The 16,354-nt window shown below is 36.0% G+C and overlaps 2 protein-coding genes across 2 annotated transcripts in view; one reads left to right on the forward strand and one right to left on the reverse strand.

Moving 5' to 3' along the window:
• The window catches only part of LOC107697884 (von Willebrand factor A domain-containing protein 1-like), a 13,014-nt gene extending 8,956 nt beyond the window's left edge, over positions 1-4,058 (reverse strand). The window contains exon 1 of the mRNA XM_016498729.1: positions 3,657-4,058. Within this exon, the coding sequence (XP_016354215.1) occupies positions 3,657-3,741 (85 nt within the window). The 5' untranslated portion in view covers positions 3,742-4,058. The remainder of the gene's footprint in view (positions 1-3,656) is intronic.
• A 10,225-nt stretch (positions 4,059-14,283) lies between these two features.
• Positions 14,284-16,354, forward strand: part of LOC107697887 (transmembrane and coiled-coil domain-containing protein 4-like) — a 16,546-nt gene continuing 14,475 nt past the window's right edge. Inside the window, exons 1-2 of the mRNA XM_016498738.1 lie at positions 14,284-14,420; positions 15,240-15,375. Of these exons, the coding sequence (XP_016354224.1) occupies positions 14,375-14,420; positions 15,240-15,375 (182 nt within the window). The 5' untranslated portion in view covers positions 14,284-14,374. The remainder of the gene's footprint in view (positions 14,421-15,239; positions 15,376-16,354) is intronic.

Raw genomic sequence — 16,354 nt, forward strand, 5'->3', positions numbered from 1 at the left:
GGGGGGTGGGGGTGATAGTGATAGTCTTGTAGGGCTGCATGATTAATTTGATTAATCAAATTAATATTCATTTATTTAGAAATATAAATAATAATATGAAATATTTTTAAAACTGCATTACTTTGCAACAAACAATTAATTATTGTTATTAATTCAATATGAATAATTCATAAATATGTATATATTTATTAATTTTTAGTAGTGAATTAATATTAATAATTCATTTTTGTTGTGCATGCAGTTTTCTTAATATTTAAGTGAATATTTAATTATAATAATATTTCTTATTTTTTAGTAATCTATTACTAATCTATTTACTCAATTACAATATTTGAAATAGTAATATATTACTTAGTAATAATAAAAAAAAATTATTGTCATTATTTTATAGTCATATTGATATATAATCACTGCATTTTTAGCCAAATTGTGCAGATAAGCACAGCTAACCTGGAGCTTTTTTAAACTCACATTTTAAATTGCAAACGTAATTTTTGTCAGAAATGTTTTCAGATTTTTCACCCCAAATTGTGCAGACCTTCAGTCGTATTAATTCAGTTTCACAGCTTCAGATGTTTACTATGGAAGTTGATATACAAGTTTTTACAAGTTCGGATGCCGTGTACGCACACTCCCTCTTTACTGACCACAAACTCACTAAATGTTTATAGGACACAATAAAATAGGGAGAAACTCTGAGAAAATACGGCCAAATGGAGATAAGTGTAAAAACGAGTGAGGAAATTAGTCATTTGCGAAGGAAGTGGGCTTGAACAGTAGATGCTAAAAATAAGGATAAGAACACAGTAGTATTAATTAGCATACGGAAGAACTGGGAGCTTCACAATATTTCAGGAGATGGAACATTTGATTTGGCCGTTACAGGAATTTCCTGGCAGAGGAGCCCTCCAACCTCATGATAAACATAAACAGATGGGGGAAGGAACAGCCCTGCTACTGGATGTTACAAGCGGGAGGCGGATGGACGACGACGGGCAGGCATGGAGAAAAAGGGGGAGGTGAGAATCGACTGTTCCATATGAAGTAAAAAAAGGAATGTAGAGGCTTTTCCAGAAGCCCCTGAAGAGGAAGAAAGTCTGTGTGCACACTCTAAAAAATGCTGGGTTGTTTCAACCCAACTTTGGGTCAAATATGGAATAACCCAACTTTTGGGTTAAATTTTTACATTAAATTTTTAACCCAAAAGTTGGGTTAGTCCATATTTGACCCAAAGTTGGGTTGAAACAACCCAGCATTTTTTAGAGTGCAGAAAAGAGCAAGTGGGTGAAAGGCCACAGAGAGCCAAGTGTTCGCCACCTAAAACAATCCAAAGTCGCCCACCCAAGTCCTGTGAGAAGATCTGGAGGCATCCGGACCAATTTGAATCAAAATACAAAAGAATCTTGCACTATTGTAAAAATATTTGTAGCCCAGTTTTTGCTTGTTTTGGTGACAAAAGTCCTGTTTCACCAATGAATTTGGATGAAACTTAAAACCGTGTGCATAGTTTGCATAGTTTTCTTCTGCTTTGCTAAGAGAAAAGAGCCCATCGGGTCACTTGAACCTGCGACTGCTAAATAATTGACCTTTGCCAGACCGCTTGGAAGCAGGGTGTGGTGGCACTTTGCACAGAAACTCCTGTAGTCAAAGCCAAAATGCTCAAGGCTCTTCCAGAATTACTCTCTGTGAGTCACTGTTGGTGTGTCTATGGTTTTGTGCAGAAAGGCAGCAAAAAAAATTTTTTTTGGCATATCAGATTCTAATCTGCTTTGTTTTTTATAGTCTGAACAGCAGTACATTATGGAAGCTTGTTTTTACCACAGAATAATAAAGGTCATTTCAACTTTTCATCTCACAGTTCTGACTTTTTTTTACTCAGAATTGCAAGAAATTAACAGAATTGTGAGATATAAACTCAGAATTTTGACTTTTTTTGAATTCTGACTTTTTTTTTTTCTCTGATTTCTGCATTTACATCAAGCAATTCCGTTTTTTTATCGCTATGGAATAAAACAGGTAATTTTTCTTGCAATTATGAGTGTCACAATTGCAAGTTATAAACAATTGCAAATTAACATCTCTCAATTCTAACTTTTTTTCTCAGAATTGCGAGTGTATATCTCGCAGTTCTGCATTTATGCCTCGCAATTCTCGCAATGTTTATATCGTAGTAAGTTCTGACTTCTTTTGAGAAATGAGAGAAGAAAGTCTGTATTGTGGGATATAAACTCAGAATTGCAAGGAAAAAATCCTAAATTGTGAGATTTTCATTTTTTCCTGTAGCGGAAACAAGCTTCCATATTAAACACATGAAGATTGATTTGTACAAATCCACACATACATCCATATATGCAATTTGAAATCTGACTAAAATTTCGTTTTTGTGGCATATCTGACTCAAATCTCTTTAGATTTATAGTCTGCACAGCAGAAAATCAAGAAACCTAATCTAAACCATGTGCAATCTGCATGCAATCTTATTCAAATCGTAGTTTTTATGTCATTGGCATGCAACAGATATGTGAAGTCATACAAAGTGCACAATCTTGTATGGAGCTGTGTTCAAATATGATAATTTTGGCTCTCTCGTTCCTCATATAGTGAACTACTGTATGTGACTTCCACTATGTAGTGAATGAGTGAGCGCTTTTGGATACATGCATAAATTCCTCTGTTGCATATCTTCTATCATGCATTTCATGATTTCAGTGGGATGTCATGACAGACATCAGCAGAAGCAAAATGTACACAATACCTCTATTTTCTGGCATTTGATAGGTTTCTCATAACCCTAGAGCAGTTGATAGCCTAACATTAGTGACTGACAGGAAAAGTCCTTTAATTCGCATGCCTCACTCAAAATGTATGTCAGCAATGTGCTGACAAGTTATTGCAGTTCTATTCATACAGCTAATACTCACTGTTATTTGTGAGACCTGAAGGCATTCACATAGAATTTTAGAATATAATAGAACAAAATATACAAGACGACACCCAGGGAGAAAATGCTTTACTACAACTTAAAACATTTACGAATAGACCCAATTCTTGTCAAGTATTTTGTTATTTTCAGTGTTTCTTTTGCTCAGATCACTTAAACTTGGGCCATATGCTTTAAAGGACAAGAATCCGACACGCTGCATGAAGCAAAATTAATTTACACGTTTTTTTGTTTTTCTAGCTCACATTTGTAATGTATGTATTCTGCTGCTCCTTTAATCATGATTATCTGAAAGTATCTCCATATTCCTTCTTTCATCCATCATGTTTAAAGGGCTTCAAGGTCTTGATCTAACCAAGAATAGAAATGCACACTAAGGTTAACGTCAACTCAACATTGATCAAAGTAATTGTTAACACTTTACACTTTAATAAGGTTCTATATGTTGACATTAGTTAATATGCAATAGCTAACATGAACTAACTATGTAAGTTTCTTTGTTTTGCTAAATAAAAGATGATCTACTCTTCTGAATCAGGTACTGACCACATGACTCACCTATGGAGTTTTGAATAAACCTATGTGATTCACCTGAATCAGGTATAGAGAACTGTAATGATTCGCCTAAATTACTTAGAGTTTTGAATTATATTGAATATGATTCACCAAAATCTCAAACTAAGCTCCGAAAGAAAACGTGACTGAAACGACTCACCTGAATCAGGTACCGAGTTCTGAGCGTCTCCTGCCCACAGAAGCACGCTGAACAAAACACACGTGAGCGCTTTACGCACCTCCATGATGGACTTTATGCCAAAATTACAGTCAGTTCTGGACGCTTTAACGCGTCTACATCGCCTAGCATAATTTCTATTCAAACTGTTTTTCTAAGACACGTATGGTTCACTTTTAAAGTCGCATTTAACGCAGGCACTCACCGGAGCTTTTTTTTTTTTTTTGTAACTGCAATAAAATCGCAGCTGCAGCACCTGCGCGGTTATTCTACATGATTTACGCGTCGAGAACGAAATAAACACGAAACTTTTCGCTCTCACATAAACTGCTCAGTGTTACGGATTAAAACTCTCTCTCTCTCTCGGCTACTGAATGCATCAGGTTCCCTCCCGCCCTTTCTGCTCGGCGTACTCCTTCTCCTCCTCCACTGCTTTAGACGGGTACCAGCGTCACCATCTTGAACCTGTGCCCGGATTCTGGTCCTTCTGATCTTTATGTTACACTTATTTTCTTGCTAGGGAATGGGCATATAAGATGTATCATTATCAGTGTTGGGGGTAACGCATTACAAGTAACGCGAGTTACGTAATCAGATTACTTTTTTCAAGTAACTAGTAAAGTAACGCATTACTTTTTAATTTACAAGAGAATATCTGAGTTACTTTTTCAAATAAGTAACGCAAGTTATTTTTTTTTCTCCAATTTACTGATTGACAGCTCTCCTGTCCCAATGTTGAGAGAAATCAGAAGATGTTACTGTAGTTCTAAAATAAATATGAATATGCATTAATTCATCTCACTACAATTATTTTAAAAACAAACAAGCAAGCCCTGTCCAGATTTAAAAAGTAATGCAAAAGTAACGTAATGCATTACTTTCCATAAAAAGTAACTAAGTAACGTAATTAGTTACTTTTTTTATGGAGTAACGCAATATTGTAATGCATTACTTTTAAAAGTAACTTTCCCCAACACTGATCATTATGGGTAACTAGAACTGGCCACTTGGGTCAGGACACACTTGGAGTTCAGTAGAGCCTTTTAGTTGACACTGTTTTTAACCATAGTACCATGGCAATACTTTAACATACACCATGCAATATTGTGGTTTTTGAAAACAGTTGTGCTGTAAGTAATTAATTGCAGTACAAATGACTCTCTGAAAAGTATTACTACTTTCTAAATCCTATATCATCCTCGACCAGTTGAACAACACAAGTAGACATGAAACTGCACTTTTAATTCTTTCAAATAAATAATATAAAATTGCATAAATTATTCTTGAACTGGCCAAAGTAGGTTACATTAAAAACATACATTTAACATTAGATGTTGTAATGTTAAATTCACAATTGTTTTATATAGAATTGTTCAATAATTTGTAGAGTATACATCAATTACATCAGAAGTAACTGTAATTAAATTACACAGATTTGTTCAGATGGAAAAGTAATTAAATTACGGTAATTACTTATTGGTAATGCATTACACCCAACATGCTTAAACTGATATTTTCAGTCCCTTTCTGGAACAGATGCAGATTTTTGTTATTTTTGTTTGTGATCTTAATAATAACCTCTACTTAAGAATTTAGTTTCATTTTATTGTGTTTGCCTTACAGGTATGAGGACAGACACACATGTGAGTCACTTCAGTCACGTGAGTAGATGAGATAAAGTCTTACACAGAGTTTAAGTATATAAGGAAGTAGTGAAGGCAACTTTGTGCCAAACACTGTAATGAACCAGATGCGGAATATTTCTAAAGCTGTGTTCACCGTTACATATCTACTAAGCAAACAGATGTGATATGACATCTGCGGCGTTGAATTGATTTTCAGTACCTTAACCGCAATTCCTCCTTTGCACTATCCCTGGGCAAACCCAAAACCTTTGCAGAGATTGCTAAATGAATGACTGGATATTGCAGTTCATATATATAAACGTGATCGTGCAACACAGTGTTGGGACAATGTTGTACATTGCTGCAACCAACCAGTCTAGACACGCAGCGCCCCAACCCTCATATGACTGTCATCATTTCTACAGTGTCCAGCAGATTCGTTCATCCAATAAATCAGGTGCATCTGTGCACCTGGAAAAATCTGCTCTGGAATGTGCATGAACAGCTTTCGTATTCACTCACAAAGCAAAGGGTTCAACGATACTCTGTTATGCTCATCGAAGGTGAGGTAATATCATTCCAGAGTGTGTCGAGAGTGGAAATAAAGTGGGAAGAGAGTGATTTGAATATCAAATAGCACTGCAGAGCAGTTGTTAATCAAGGACCAAGTCAAAAAGACAGAGCATGGACTTTCCACTTGTGTTGAATTTCAAGGGCTTGATAAAAACAGAAATACAGTGGGTACGGAAAGTATTCAGACCCCCTTCAATTTTTCACTCTTTGTTATATTGCAGCCATTTGCTAAAATCATTTAAGTTAATTTTTTTTCCTCATTAATGTACACACAGCACCCCATGGGGTCTGAATACTTTCCGTACCCACTGTAGGTGACTGAGTTCTCAGCCAAAATGGCTAATAGCCGTTCAAGTGAGTATGGTCTGGGAATTGCTTGGTCACATGATCTCACTAGGGCTTATATGAACTGGATTGTGAGTCATTGGATGTGAGTGGATATGAGAGATGGGTACAGGCATGGCACTCAGAAATAATGGAGTGGAGCTCCTCGGAGACAGCTCAGCTTTCTCAGTTAAAGGGATAGTTCACCCCAAAATGTAAATTCTGTCATCATTTACGCACCCTTATGTTGTTTCAAACCTGCGTGAGTTTCTTTCTTCTGTTAAACACAAAAGAAGATATTTAGAAGAATGTTGGTAAACAAGCAGTTGTTGGTAGCCATTGACTTCCACAGAATGGAAAAAAATACTATTGAAGTCAATGGCTACCGAAACGAGGCAGTTGCAAAGATGCTAGGGCATTGCTTTGCGGTTTCTAGGGAGTAGCTAGGACATTGTGCAGGTTGCTGGTTTCTAGGATGTGCTGGGTGGTTGCTAGGCAGTTGCTAGGCTAGGCAGTTGTTAAAGGGGTCATATGATGCGATTTAAATTTTTCCTTTCTCTTTGGAGTGTTACAAGCTCTGTGGGTGGTTGCTAGGCAGTTCCTACGATGTTGTGGGTGATTGCTAGGCAGTTGTTAGTGTTTTTCAGCGGTTGCTAGGGCATTGCTATGTGGTTGGTAGACAGTTGCTAGGGTGTTGTGGGTAGTTGTTAGGAAGTTGTTATGTGATTGCAAGGCAGTTGCTAAGATGTTGTGGGTGGTTGTTAGGCAGTTGCTAGGGCATTGGAGATGGTTGCTTTTGTGTAGCTATGTGATTGCAAGGCAGTTGCGATCACAATGTGGTTGCTAGGGTATTCTGGGTGTTTTTTAGGAAGTTGCTGTGCAGTTGCTAGGGTATTCTGGGTGGTTGCAAGGGCATTGCTAGTCTAGGCAGTTGTTAATATGTTGTGGGTGGTTTAGTGTGTTGCTAGTAAGTTGCTAGGATTTTTTCAGTAGTTGCTAGGGCAGTGCTGTGTGGTCATTAGACAGTTGCTAGGGTGTTCTAAGTGGCTGTTATAGGGCATTGCTATATGGTTGCAAGGCCGTTGCTAGGGTGTTCTGGGTGGTTGATAGGGTGTTGCTAGGCAGTTGCTAGGGTATTTTCAGTGGTTGCTAGAGCATTGCACTTCCACTCCACACTACTCTTTTTCTATTTAGAATTTGCATTCTATTTCCAGAATAATAAAGATTATGGTTATGCAGGACTTTCACTTGGTAAGCAACACTTTTTCAGACTCGGTAAGCAACACAAATGCTTTAATAAATTCACGATTTTCTTTATTTGAGATGAAAACTAACTGGATTTTGTTCTCAAGGAGTCTCAAGGGTTCTAGTCTTGCTGTGGGTCTTAGGGGGGTTGATATTGATTTGCATAAACCAGGCTGGACCACCAGTGAATTCATACTAGTTTAAACTGGTTACAGTAAGGGTAAGCAGCTCTTAAACGCCCTCAGAAAGAGTTTTCAGTATGTAATTGTAGAAAATACTAGTTTTTTAGTGATTCAAAAACTGCCGTTTCAGTTCTGTGCACGAAATCGCTCTGTAATTCTCTCAGCTGTCAGGCAAAGTCTTCAAGTCGAAAGCAGCCTGGTTATCGCAAGCATGCGAATAAACAAAGCCATTATCTGATTTCTGTTATCTGTGCGCAGAAATGCAGGCAAAGCAGGTTGAGAGCCGATAAACACAGCAACGATAATCAAAAGCACTCAGTACAAGGAGCCCGTGAGGCCCGTTCACTAATGAGGGCCAGACAGAAGACATAAATAATGAGCTTCCATGCAAAAACCAACAATACTAAGGATTTTCCCATCCCGTATTTGTAAAGATCTGCCTTCCTGACTTTAAAAGTGACTCTTCAGTACCTGCGTCATTTTGACTTCCCTCTTTGTGTCTGAATGACCTGACTTTCCACGCTCAAGGCTTGTTGTTTGTGCACATTTTATGACTTCCCAGATGGGCCCCACATGTCGGTATACGTCTTTGCCTGTAAAGAGCTTGTAATCTGTGTTTGTATGTATAGCAATCATTTGCTCATCATGGGCATTATGCATAATGGAAAGCTTTTTCCATCCCTATAGGTTTCAGGAAAAAAAGCAGCTGCTTCATCACAATTCCAGCATTCAGAATTTCCCAATTTTATAGCACCAACACCCACTTTACAACTTTTCCATGCTGCGCTCCCACACTGTGTCTCCCTGCCAGCTGTAGCGTTGCATCTTGAGAAACCAATCCATCACATCCAGCACAAATTGCGACAACATTGGTGCAGCTACTACCCGTGAACGAGGGTCCCTGATGTATTTACAGCATTCCAAAAAGCTCGGAAAGAATTCCTCAATGGAAGCTATTATATTCGTGGACAAATACAATGAGGCCCTTGTGTCCTCTTCTGGTGTCCGCTAAAGGATCCTTTATTTAGAGCGTGTTTGTGCTAGAACTGATCGTTTTGAATGGAAACCACATAATGTCTGGGGTTAAAACTAGTAAAGCGCCTGTAATCTTTTTCATTCAGCTCAGATTTAGTCACCGGTCATGTGAGCAAGTGTGAATAAAGGGCACTGGGCGGATTTACTGACTTAATGTCAATGGGTGACAGCTTATTTTCCCATGAGAAGAAGCAGCAGCAGAGGTTGAAAAGAGGGTCTTGATCCAGAGCGGTGTTTATAAATGCACGCAGATGCACAAAGAAGTCTTGAACGCTCACAGTGCAACCAGAGGAATTATGTAGCTTTGAGTCAAAATGGCATTAACTAAAATCGGTTTTCTGGTATACTGTTTAATATATAAAAAAAAGACTTGTCCTCGGTTATATATATTTATATAAATTATATATTTAAATATTAAGATCTAAGGTCACTGATACTCCAGAACGAAAAAATTATGCATTAAGAGCCAGGGGTGTAAACTTTTGAATAGAACTTTTGAATACTTATTTTGCCTAAATATCATATTAATTTATATATATTTTTTTTTTCATTTAGTACTGCCCATCAGTGAGCATCAAACTGATTTGATGTATGTATGCATGCATGCATGCATGTATTTATTTATTTGCTTTAATTTGTTCTCTAAGACTTTGCCCATTTATATAGTTTATGTGAAGGGTTGTTTTTTGTATTATATATGCGTAAATATGCATGTGTGTTACTTTGCATATAACAAAACGGATGTGCACATTTTAAAATTTAATAAAAATGTAATCACATAAACGGCAAAATCAAGCTGAGGCACTTAAAATAGATGTAAATTGGACCAAATTTCGGAGGATTTAAAAGCGGAAATGTAAATATAATTTAATTAATTCATCTGACAAGACAACAAATTGTAAAATCTATAGATCTAATGTGGATATCAGCTCAAATAATTTTGTCTTGGACAAATGTGATGATAAATGTTAAGTTCATACTGAGAGCTCTGACTTTTCAAGCACAGTTTGAGACATTGTTGAGATGACAAATAATGGAGTCTTTTACTTTTAAAGTCTCCATTTAATCTCACTGATCTGTCTAGAAGAACACTTAAGATGTCTCATTTATGATGGGAACCCAATTTTTTTACTCTGCGTTCTTCCCATTCCCCTAAGTCATCATTAGTTCCTCACGTGTTGTCATCCGTTTCAATGCAATTTTGCATTTCCCCCATCTTGGCCACAGTCTTATACAGCTGCAGTTTTCTTTTATATTTCTCCTTAGACGTATCATGACCTATTCTTCCACTCCCCACCCCCCTCATTCCCAAAAGACTGTCCAGCTGCCTTTTTCCATAGAAACACACGTATACACAATCACACAAAAAACTCGCTCCGTATCGGCTTTCTACAAATGCGCAAGGAAGCCAAACAGGCCTTATGGCTTGATATGTTGCTTTGGTGTTTGGTACAAGGCCGGTAGATATTTTGAGAGCATGTTTGTGTGCCACAAATGATCTTTTTAGTGTGTTTACTTTATCTGACTAAGCGGATGTCAAGAGGGTGTATTTAGTTTATAATGTCTTTGATTGGGCGCCAAATTCCCCAAGAATCCCCCTTTGCTGCGAGGGCCTGTCTCGACAGATTTGGCTGCGAATGTGCAGAAAACACACACACCTCTTGTAGAACAATGGTTGCTAGGACAGATCTTTATAAGTGTGTGTGTGTGTGTCTTAGGTCGGGAGGTGGAAAACCTCTGCTCTGTTATCTCTCAACAGATGTGAGGAGCTCTTGATGACAGAGAGATGATGGTAAACCCAATGCACTTTTAGCTTTGAACAAACAGCTTTAGCACCTTTCTTCTGTTCGCATTTGCTTTTCTGTTCTCTTGGTTGAATGCAAGTGTGACCGAGCGTGTCGTTGGCATCTTGTCAGGCTGATGTGAATGAGATGGAGTAGGTGAGGAGCCGTAACACTGTCCGTCACTGACCCCAAACCACAGTCTGTCTGTCTAAACAGTTACATTTGAAAATCTGAGAAAAGAAAAGGATCTCACTTAACTAAGATAAGCTCAACTAAACAAGCTAAGATAAACTAACAATGCCAAAGTGAGCCAAAAAGATAAGATTCATAAAAATAAATGGACATTTTGCATAAGATTTGACTAGAAAAGTGTTCCAGTACTATTTGCTATTACTAGTTAATTATTTAGTTAGTTAGTTAGCTATTGTTCAGTTTAACATCACAAAACAAACAGCTTTATATATTTATACAGTCTTTCCATACGATTTGAATTGAAACTACAGTGTTCAAATACTATTTATTTGTTGTTTGTTTGTTCACTTTAATATCATAAAACAATACAGCTTTATGTATTTATAGTTTTTCCATAAGATTTGCCATGAAACCAGAAAGTGTTTGAATAATATTTACTGTTACAATTGTATTATTTAATTACTTTAGTTACATATGTATATTTTTTACAGATGTATTTATTGTTAAGTTTGCTCAAATATTATTTACTATATTTTTATTTATTTATTTACTTATTTATTGCTCAGTTCAACACCATAAAAAATACTGCTATATATATATATATATATTTCCATAAGATTTGACATAAAACCTGAGTGTTCAAATATGATTTGCTATTAATATTTTATTTATTTATTTATTTTGCATGATACAACTTGTATATAGTTATACAGTAGATTTATACAGAATTTATACAAAACAGTTGTTTTTATTTATTTAAATTTTTATTCATTTTTTTGTAGTTGTACATCATAAAACAATAGATAAAAATAATAAAAGATTGATTATAAATAGTATATATATATATATATATATTTAATATTTTTATTATTAGTAAATAGTAATATAATATATATTTAATAGATATTATTGTTGTTATTGTAATTTATTCAATCTATCATCTCTGTTTTGTATGCTGCAGATGTTTTTAATTTAGAGAGCTTTGTGAATCTCTGTTTGGATTTTTTTGGTTTTTATATGGGTTATGAATTCTGGGCGTGTTGCACCACAGATGGTTTTACATTAAGTGAAAATGGAAAAAAAATGACATTTGCTTATGGTCTGTTAAGGCTGATGATGTTTCTGCATGCGCTCTGTATCTCTCTTGCAGGTTGTATGTGAGCCTCTCAAGTGGAGATGGAGAAAGAAGCACAAATAAAGACATCTGTAATGCACACCGGTGTATGAACAGGATGTTTTGACCTCAAACACAAACGTAAGATTCTTCACTGACATTTATTTACATGAAGGAAAGAGCAGGGTTTGTATTAAGTAACGTCGACAGCTAGTTCTTCCTCTCTTTTCTCCTTTCTTGAAATCTTGACCTCATAACCTCTGTAAAGAGATGGTACCAGGCACAGAAAGAAAAGAAGAAAGGAGAGAAAATACACATGTGACACACAAAGACAGGAGATATGTGCAAATGCACACACATATACTCTTGTTGTGAATATCAGTTTCATATTTTCCAGTTAATTCTTGTGAAAAGAATATGAATAGACATGTCCATGATTCTATGTACAGACTTGTAAAGCTGTAAAGACACATTCATATATAGTTATTGCTCTAAGGAGATTGTTGCTCAAACAGTAGATATGCTTTTTTGGTTTTAGAAAATTATGTAATCATGCATTTCACAAACTATTCTCCTGGATCATCCCAAGTATGGGCTTTTAGTGGAAAGAGCAACAAGATACAGCAGCTCATAGACCTTATATAACAACAGGAGCGATCAAGATAATAATACACACGATAAGAATCAGAATGAATCTAAAAATACCAGGAGGTGTCAAAAAGAGAGTTATTAGGCAATGCGAATTATGTAACTCAGACAAATTGCTATAGTCAATCATGTTTAATTTTTAAAAGATGGCCAATATATATATATATATAGTTATTTAGTTAAAATGTTATATAATTACATTATAACATTTTATTTATTTATTTTGTTTGTTTGTTTAGTTTAACATCAGCCAGAAAGTGTTCAAATATTGTTTACCATGACTATATTTATGTATTTATTTACTTATTTGTTGTTTAGTACATACGTATATGTAGGTGATGTGTGTGTGTGTGTGTGTGTGTGTGTGTATGTGTGTGTGTGTGTGTGTGTGTGTGTGTGTGTGTGTGTGCCTATGGAGAGTCCCCATAAAACATGGAAACACAACATGCGTGTGTGTGTGTGTCACACAAACATTTTTTTGTCATTTTTATCACATTTATCAAACTTACAAATGCATACAATAAAATCTGTGTATCTGTGAGATTGTTTAAACTCTGTATCCAACATAGGTTTTATATAGTGGCAGTTTTATATGGGTCTCGAATGTCCTCTGCTGGCCAAAAAAAAAAAAAGGCAATATTTCTATAGGAAATTTCTATATCTCTTTTTTCCGTACAACACTGAGAACAACTGATGATATTTATGAGGCACAACATGAACAATAACATAAATCTTCCTCACAGCATCACATAAATCTAAAATCATTTAAAATAATTTAAAAACCCCTAAAAAATTACTTTATATATGCTGTATGTTCAAATTATTGATCCTTCTAAGAAGACTCAGCTTTTGAATATTAATGAAGTTATGCTGCCTTTACTTGCTACATCTTCTTGGAGCCTCAAGTCACGGTCCTAATTAATATTAATATTCCACAATATTTATAACCAGCGGCTAGAAATGCTAAAACACAAGAACAACATTGATGTCATTTTTCAGGGCAAAACGTCAACATGTAATAGCATAAATTATAATTAGCCTTCTGTAGAACGTTTCAAATAAATCTAAAATCGTCATGAGGCAAAATTGCTATTTTGACTTTTAAATCAAGTTGTGGTGAAGTTTTTTTATTTTTTATTTTTTTTATTAACAAGATCAAAATACATGTATATGACAAACACTATACATGATATAAACAATAAACAATAAACATGAAATAAACAATTTCACACTAGAGGGGCTGTATACAAATACAAAGTTATATAAAAATATTAAAGCGTTTACAAACTTTCTCCGTTTTAATTGCTTTTTGTTTCATAGAAAATCGTATAGTATCAATATAATGCTCCATTTCCTTCCTAAAAAAAAATAAATAAATTTTTTTGCATGAGAACTTACATTTGTGAATATGAAATTTTGCATGTAAAAAAAATAAGATGTATCATGTAAACGTGACTGTGCTTGTCTTTGCTGTTCTCCAATATACCAAATAATACATCTTTCCATAACAAAACAAAATGATTATCAATATTTTGTACAATAAACTTACATACATTTTGCCAAAATAGTTTTACAAAAGGGCAATTCCAAAACAAATGTACCACAGTTTCAGGGCAACTGACACAAAAGGAGCAACTAAAATCAATATCAGATTTAAATTTTACCAAATAATATTTGAAGACGTGGTGAAGTTGCCAAGTAACATTCCGATACTGTTACGTTGCGTTATTAATATTCATACGCCAAACCAAGCAGTTCAGCCAATCGGTGAAGCCGACTGGGCGAGCGTGACGTTGCGTGATTAATATTCATTAGCCAGTCCTCCGTTATGCGCGAACTGATTTGATGGATAGAGGGCGCTGCTGCCTGCATTTAGGGCTGAACAACTTAGGGCTGAACTTTCATCTGTCACGACAACAAAGTAACAACTTTCCTCCATGGAGAGAAAAAATCTGTAACTTATTGTGAGGATAAACCAATGGAAACAACACCTAACAACAACGAGAAGCCGACGTTAACTCCAGGTATGTATAGACTTAACTAAGAGTGCGAGTTTATTTGAGGACTTTTGAAAGGATTTTAGTTTTGCAGATAACAGATAACAACAAAATAAGAGTCTTTGGTTTTCTTATTTTGAGAGAATTAATTATTTATTGTTGGTTACGTTGTATTGTATTTCATTCTCATGATGAGACTTATATTAATGTTGTTGACATACGTGTCCAGCAGCTGCTCGCTCACTTCTGGGTTTTAATCGTAGACGCAGGACAAGGTCGAGGCCTTAAACATGTTTTGGATAAACAAGGGACATTTTGTGTTAGATAATAACACATTGCATATTTTGCAATGCCTTTTCAATGTATTTTCAGGGACTTCATATGATCTCGAGACCAATGAGTACTACATATGCTGTATTATTAAAGCATTACGCATCATGTTGTAGTGTCATAAAGTGTCACATGTTTGTGCAAATATCTTATGCAAAGTAGAATGTTATAATAAAATATTTTGTTTAGCCTCCGATATCAGAACACATGCAAATGAAGTTTGATCTGGAAGCCCTTTCCACAACAAATATTAAACTTTCAAAAGCACAAAAAGCAGACATTGGGTCCAAAAGGCAGATTTGTTCTTCAAGAAACAAAATAAGGTCATAAAATTGAACGAATGTCAGAAGCTTTTTCTACTTGGACCCCTGTAGTAAGCATGTAGGCTAATGTAGATGTGGAGGACTAGGTTTGATGTGACAAAGTCGGTGTGTATCTGTTATTGAACACTCACATATTCTTCACGGGAACTTTGTAAATTTTTTGATTTTGCATTTAGTCATTTTATTGTTACAGACCCAGGAGGACAGAAGCATGATCAGTCACCAGCAGAGAAAGTGTTTGGTCGACAGCTGAGTGAACCAGGGCGCTTTGCGTACGCTGGGTTATGTGGAGTGTCTTTGGGCCAGCTCTTTCAGGGACCTGAGCAAAAGTAAAAAAAAAATATAATAATAATATCACTTTAATGTGCTGTTTACTAATAGACATTAGCGTTAAAGGGGTCAAATGATGCAATTTCAAGTTTTCCTTTCTCTTTGAAGTGTTACAAGCTGTTCGTGAATAGATAAGATCCCTGAAGTTGGAAAGACTAAAGTCTCAAACCCAAAGAGATATTCTTTATAAAAGTGAAGTCTCGTCCACGCCCTCCTAAAACGCCTCGTTTGAACACGCCCCCACATGTCTACGTCACTGTGTGGGAAGATTTGCATAACGTCGCCCAAATGTTCACGCAAAGAAAGAAGGCGTAACTTTATTGTTGATGCACCGCCGCCATGTTGTGAACACGTTGTGTGTTTCGTTGTGAAAGCAAAACTACTTTGTTTGGTCTTCCAAAAGAGGACACGACTAGAAATCAGTGGTTAAGTTGTATTTACAACACTGTTCCAGAACAGTTCAACACAAATATTCAGATGTGTGCAGCACATTTTATGGAGGACTGTTTCCTGATCCTGGAAGAGTAGACTACAATGCCGGCTGTTCTGACTCACAGACTGTAAGTATGTTTTTTATATTTAAAGAATTTGCCACTGACGATTCAAACGCAAGTTTTTTTGAGCAGTGTAGAGTAGCACTTATTGTTTGTCATTTCTCCGGTCACAAATGCAGACGTGGTTTTATGTTTACAGGGCGCGATTCAACGCAACGCGTAAAAAGAAGCATTATATACAGTATAGTATACGTGTATAGTATAGTATATGTGCAGTATAAGTCATTATAATCCTTAATTATGTCCCCACTGGATGCAACAAATGCCGCGTTTATAATGGGTTTTAATGTTTTTGTCTCATCGCTCCGGTCGGGACACGGCATCACAGTATGGTAAGGGGCGTAGCATTTTCGTCACATGCTTGAGGTATTCGGCCAATCACAACGCACTGGATAGCTGGCCAATCAGAGCACACCTCGCTTTT

Source organism: Sinocyclocheilus anshuiensis, unplaced genomic scaffold, assembly GCF_001515605.1.
Source record: "Sinocyclocheilus anshuiensis isolate Anshui unplaced genomic scaffold, SAMN03320099.WGS_v1.1 scaffold78, whole genome shotgun sequence".
NCBI classification, from domain to species: domain Eukaryota; kingdom Metazoa; phylum Chordata; class Actinopteri; order Cypriniformes; family Cyprinidae; genus Sinocyclocheilus; species Sinocyclocheilus anshuiensis.